General features: G+C 50.5%; 1 protein-coding gene across 2 annotated transcripts in view; it reads right to left on the bottom strand.

Moving 5' to 3' along the window:
• PGAM5 (phosphoglycerate mutase family member 5) overlaps positions 1-1,187 on the bottom strand; it is a 6,607-nt gene extending 5,420 nt beyond the window's left edge. For both annotated transcript variants that reach the window (XM_006874068.1, XM_006874069.1), the window contains exon 1: positions 997-1,187. In XM_006874068.1, the coding sequence (XP_006874130.1) occupies positions 997-1,187 (191 nt within the window). The remainder of the gene's footprint in view (positions 1-996) is intronic.
• Between the last annotated feature and the right edge of the window lie 4,545 nt (positions 1,188-5,732).

Genomic DNA, 5,732 nt, shown 5'->3' with positions numbered 1-5,732 from the left:
GGCTATGGTCCTAAGCGACTCCACCGCTTCCTGCTGTCCAACAGAAACATAGCACAACCAACATGTGTAATGAAGCATTTTTCTAGTAGCCAAGAAAAAAAGGAAAATTTCAGCGACTTGTTTTTATCTAATCCAGTGTATAATAAGTACTGTTTCGACACATTATTTTTTCTTAAATTGTACTGATTTGGCTTTTATTTTAAATTCTGCTCCTTAATCACAAGAACCACATTTCAGATGCTCAGTCATCACGTAGTGAGTGGCTGTCCTGACACACGCTAGCAGAGGGCTGAAATGGCTTCCCATGGATTCCTCCTAAGAGTCCACTTTGGGGACGTCGGTGGTTCCGGGGTGCAATCTCATCTCCAGGCAGGACAGCAAGCTTCCCTGCCAAAGCACCATGATGCTTCCTGACTAAGACGGACTGGAAAGAAAGGCATTGTTTACTTCTGAAAACCAGTCAACGAAAACATGGATCACAAGAGGCCCACCACGTAGGGGGTCCTCATGAACCAGGCTACTCCAGTCAGGTCCTGACCACATTCCAGCATCTATCATTCTCGGGGGCACTGGATCCAACCCTTTCCGATTTGAAGAAAAGACCTGATCAATTCGTGGATTAAGAAGCGGAAGCGAATGGGACAAGGATCTAATGTTCCTACACAAGCCTACAGAACTTCTAAGCAGGCGCTGTCCTATCTGGTTCCTCCTAACAACCTGATGAGACCGGCCCCGGTCTTTGATCACGCCGCAGTCTCAGACCACAACCGGACTTCAGTCTGTCCCTTCCGCTAAAACCAGCAACATAAGCCAAAGAGCAAAACAAAAACCAAACCAGACCAGACGGCACAGCTTCCAACACGAGGTGAGGACGATTAGAAAGCATGCGTCCGAAAGCTGAACTTAGACCTAAAAACGCCCGCCAAGGAATTATGAGCCCGATCTCCGCCACTCCTGGCGTCCCGAGCCGCCCGGCCGTCCACACCCCGCGTGCACCTGTCCCAGTTGGGGTCCCAGACGCTGGGCTGAGAACGCGCGCCCACGGCCCACCCCGGTGGCTCGGACGCCCGCGGCTCCGCGTCGCCGCCTGTGCGCGGCTTCCCCACCGCCACGGCCGAGAAGAGCACCGCAGCTGAGCCCCCCGCCAGCCCGCAGGCCGCCAGTTGTAGCGCCTGCCGAAACGCCATGCCAGCCCGCTTCCGCGCGCAACTACGCGCACGCGCCACCGGGCGCCCGCCGACGGCACGCCGCCAAGGACACACTTCCCTGCGGTCTTTGCTTCCGGCCGATGCGGCGGAAATCCCGCCTCTCAGGCCGCCCGGCCGCTAAGATCTCTCTGTTCTTCAAGGGGTAGCAAGTGGGCGTTCTGGGGTGGCGTGTGAAGCCCCTTCCCGGGACATTCTGCAGCAGGCGCTCGTCAAGTCCTTCCTAACTTTTATCAGCACATCCGAGCGCCAGCGGCGTAGCTTGCGCTGCTCCGGGTGCCGGGATGGGGCAGTGGACAGGAGATGGGGTGGATCCTGGAGAAAATAAAACCATATGTACAGGCTGACTGCAGAGAGGCGGCCCTCCGGACCACCGCAATAAAGTCAAGGCCGCAATAAGTCAGTGACATGAAGTTTTGGTTTCCCAGTATTGTAGATGACAAAACACACCAAATTCACATATATTTTATTTTCTTGTTATGAACCAAGTCAGTTCGACTCACAGCCACCCTGTGCACAACAGAATGAAACACTGCAGGGTCCGGCCTTTCCCCACAGTCGTTACACTTGAGCCGCCCCGTTGCCTCTGCCACAGTGCCAAGCCATCTCATTTTGGGTCCTCCTCTGTTCGCTGACCCTTCACTCTATCAAGCATTATGTCCTTCTCCAGAGATTGGTCCCTCCTGATACTATATTTCAAGTATGAGACATGACGTCTTCCCAGATTGGCTTCTAAGGAGAATTCTAGCTATATCTCTTCCATCACAGCTTTTTAAAGAAATACTAGTCTTCAACAGCAATTCTTCTACGGTCTTCCTGATTCAAGTCCAGTTTTCACACGCATATGAGGATACTGAAAATACCATGGTTTGAGATTGACTCACGCAGATGGCAGATTAGGCAGACACTACACAGAGCCTGTACAACAAAGATGGTGCTGGTGGTGATGTGCCGAGGAGAGGGTTCTGACTCATAGCAACCCTGCTGTACAGGGTTTCCCAGGCTGTAAATCTTTACAGGAGCAGAAAGTCTCATCTTCCTCCCATGGAACCACTGGTAGTTTTGAACTGCTGACCCTGAGATTAGCAGTCCGACTGTACAACAAAGATACAAGAGACCAAATGAAACAGGTATGGATGACAATTCTGGAACCCTGAACTTCAGATGATAGGTTAGAGAAGTGGATTGTGTGCTTGCTGGGAGGAGAAGCTGGGCAGGAACGGGGAGAAGAGACTAGGTAAAGAAGGTGATGGGAAAGGTGCTACTCTTTCCCCCATGCTCCCCCAGTGACCAGAGGTGTGGCCAGCTCTCACCCTCATCCTCTCCCAGCGCAGACCCTGCTGACCAGGAGCTTGGAGCCATGCCAGTGTAAGGAGGGGTCTGGTTGTGTTGCCCTGTGTGCCGTTTGGTGTCTGGACTCAGGCGGGCTCCACTGTAGAACTAGAGAACACGCAGGGTCACCAGACCCCCATGTAACCCTTCACCCAGCCCCTAGCTGCCCTGTGGTCTGAACACTGAAACCAGCTCCATGAAGGGTCTCGGAATGGAGTGCCTTGTACAGAGATCACACCGAGGCTGATAAGAACTTTACCTAGGGTCAGGAACGATGCTATCAAATCCCTCCCAAACTCACCTGTAAGTTCCTGTCACTTTTCACCTCTACGGTCCAACAGCGACACTGTTCTTGGTCTATCTTAAACCAATGCTAACACATGTTGTTGTTGTTAAGTGCCTTCGAGTCAGTTCCGACCCATCGCGACCCTGTACAGGGTTTCCGAGGGTGTAAATCCTCACGGGAGTAGAAAGCCTCATCTTTCTCCCGCGGAGTGCCTGGTAGTTTCGAACTGCTGACCTTAAGGTTCGCAGCCCGATTCGTAACCACTACGCTATCAGAGCTCAGATTTAACTCCTCAACCATGCAAGAAGCTGCACACAGGACCGAAAAATCACGTTCCTGTTCAGCCAGTAAAGGATTTAGGAACAGCCTACAACTCCTGTTCAGTAATATGTCTAATGACACAACAGAAGGTAAGAAATCTTAAAATGGATTTTCAAGATCTGTTGCCCATATAGAAGTTTCCAGGCGCTCATAAAGACATGTGATGCACAGGTGACACATCCATGGTGATCTCTCACAAGTAATCACACACTCTGGGGCTCCATTTTGTTAGGTGCCATTGAGTCAGCACCAACCCATAGCGACCCTATGCACAGCAGAAGGAAAACACTGCCCGATCCTGGGCCAACCTCACTATCACTGTCACGCTTGAGTCCATTGATGCTGCCACTTGTCCAGTCCATCTCGCTGGGGGTCTTCCTTGTTTTCTCTGACCCTCCACCTTACCAAATATGATATCCTTCTCCAGCAACTGGTCCCTCCTGACAATATGTCCATCCTGGCCTCCAAGGAGCACTCTGGCTGCACTTCTTCCAAAATGGATCTATTGGTTCTTTTGGCAGCCCATGGCACTTTCAATATTCTCCTCCAACACCATAACTCTAAAGCATCAATTCTTCTACGGTCTTCCTTATTCACTGGGCAACAGGAAGAAGGGGCTCCATAGACAGACACAAATCTTATGTAAATAGCAAGGACTTCAAAAAAAGACATTACCAGGTAAAAAGTCAGTGTGAGGGTTGAGCTCCCCGCCAGGGAACAAAAGGTGACAGGACAGGCTGCGGTGCCGTAGACGATCTCCAGTTCCAACACATTCCCACACCATCACAGGATCTCTCGCTCCTTGGGGTCCAACGACCTTTAGTGGAGACCCTGAAGCAGAGTTCTCCCACTCCCTGGGGCCGTGAACAGGATTCCTAGGTGGCCTGTCATAGGTATTTCAATCTGAGGTTCCCACACTCCTTGGGGGCACACAGACCTTTGAGCGGACACTCAGATGTCTGTCTACTGAGCCTGCCTGATTCCAAGTTCCCGGTGTACAATAATGAGAAAGGAGGAAAACGATTAGTGTGCCCACGTAGAAACTGAAACACGGACCAGAATACAAGTGAGGACACAACACCTTTCCGGACAGAGGGACATAGGCAGAACTCAATTCTAGCAGCTGCTTTATCCATTTGTCCTCAGGCTTAGGCAATCCCCTCTTGGGTGGTCTCAGATCCAGGGCTAAGGAGTCCCTGTGTTCATGGTTACCGTTACCGGACTCTGCTACTGGAAGTACTGACTGTAACTCCACCCTACATGACAGGGCTCTGCTGATCGAGAGGAGTCAGGAGAGGCAGTTTCCAAAGGAGCCAACGGGGAGGGCTTAATGTAATACTTAAAAGTTTTAGGTGGGAAGAAGGCATCATGTTTATTTATTAAGGATAGGAGGGAATTTCTGGGAAGAATCGGGCTGCTAATCTCAAGTTCAGCAGTTCGAAACTACCAGAAGTTCCATAGGAGAAAGAGGAGGCTTTCTGCTCCCATAAAGATTTACAGCCTTGGATACCCTACATAGGGTTGTTGTAAGTCGGAACTGACTCCACAGCACATAACCACCACCACCACCATGCTAATTGGGTACTGTGTGCGTAATACTTCAGATGAATTCTACTGCAAAGGCCTCTGGGAAAGGCAGACAGAACTCTGGTTCCAGCCCCTCCTAGGGGCTGTTGTTCTCCTCTGTCCCCAGAGAGGTCATCCTTCAAGGTGGGTAAAGGCAGTTAGCTTGTAAAAAATCTTACAAAGAAGTAAAATATAGAAATCTTTTGGATGTTCTGTTAGTAAACAGTCTGTAAAATGGGCAAGGGTTAGGGTTAGTGGGAGAGAGGGGCTGGATCCTGGTGTGGTGCTACAAGATAAATGCTAAATGCAAGGTTGGTGCTTCAAACCCATCAGCTATCCCTGGAAACCCTATCCAGGATTACTACAAATCAGAACCGACTCGACAGCACTTAATAATTAACAGAGAGCTCTGGTAGCGTAGTGGTTATAAACTGGGCTGCTCACCTCAGGGGGCAGCAGTGCGAAACTACCAGCTGTTCCGCGAGAGAAAGAGGAGGCTTTCTGCTCCCGTAAATACTTACAGCCTCGGAAACCCTGTGCAGGATCGCTATGAGTTGGAACTGACTCTCGGCACATAACAACAACAACAACAGTTCTCAGGGAACATTTACTGAGGGCCCACCGCGGTGTCTGTCCCAGGCACTGAGCCAAGCACGGGCCGCTAACCTCTAGACAAAGTCTTTGCTTTCCTTGTAACCTTTCTAAGAGCCGCCTAGACCCCCGTCCTACCCATACAGGGTCTACCAGAGCTGGGAGTGATCTGATGGCAGCAGGTTGGGTTGGGTTTCTAGGTTAGTGTTAACTAGAGAACAGACAGCAACCTCATGGTTAGTGTTAACTAGAGAACAGACAGCCAACCCCTGGTTAGTGTTAACTAGAAAACAGACAGCCAACACCTGGTTAGTGTTAACTAGAGAACAGACAGCCAACCCCTGGTTAGTGTTAACTAGAGAACAGACAGCCAACCCCTGGTTAGTGTTAACTAGAGAACAGACAGCCAACACCTGGTTAGTGTTAACTAG

Source organism: Chrysochloris asiatica, unplaced genomic scaffold, assembly GCF_000296735.1.
Source record: "Chrysochloris asiatica unplaced genomic scaffold, ChrAsi1.0 scaffold00261, whole genome shotgun sequence".
Taxonomy (NCBI): domain Eukaryota; kingdom Metazoa; phylum Chordata; class Mammalia; order Afrosoricida; family Chrysochloridae; genus Chrysochloris; species Chrysochloris asiatica.
Note: the sequence above shows the minus strand (reverse complement) of the source record. Positions and strands in the feature narration are given on the sequence as shown.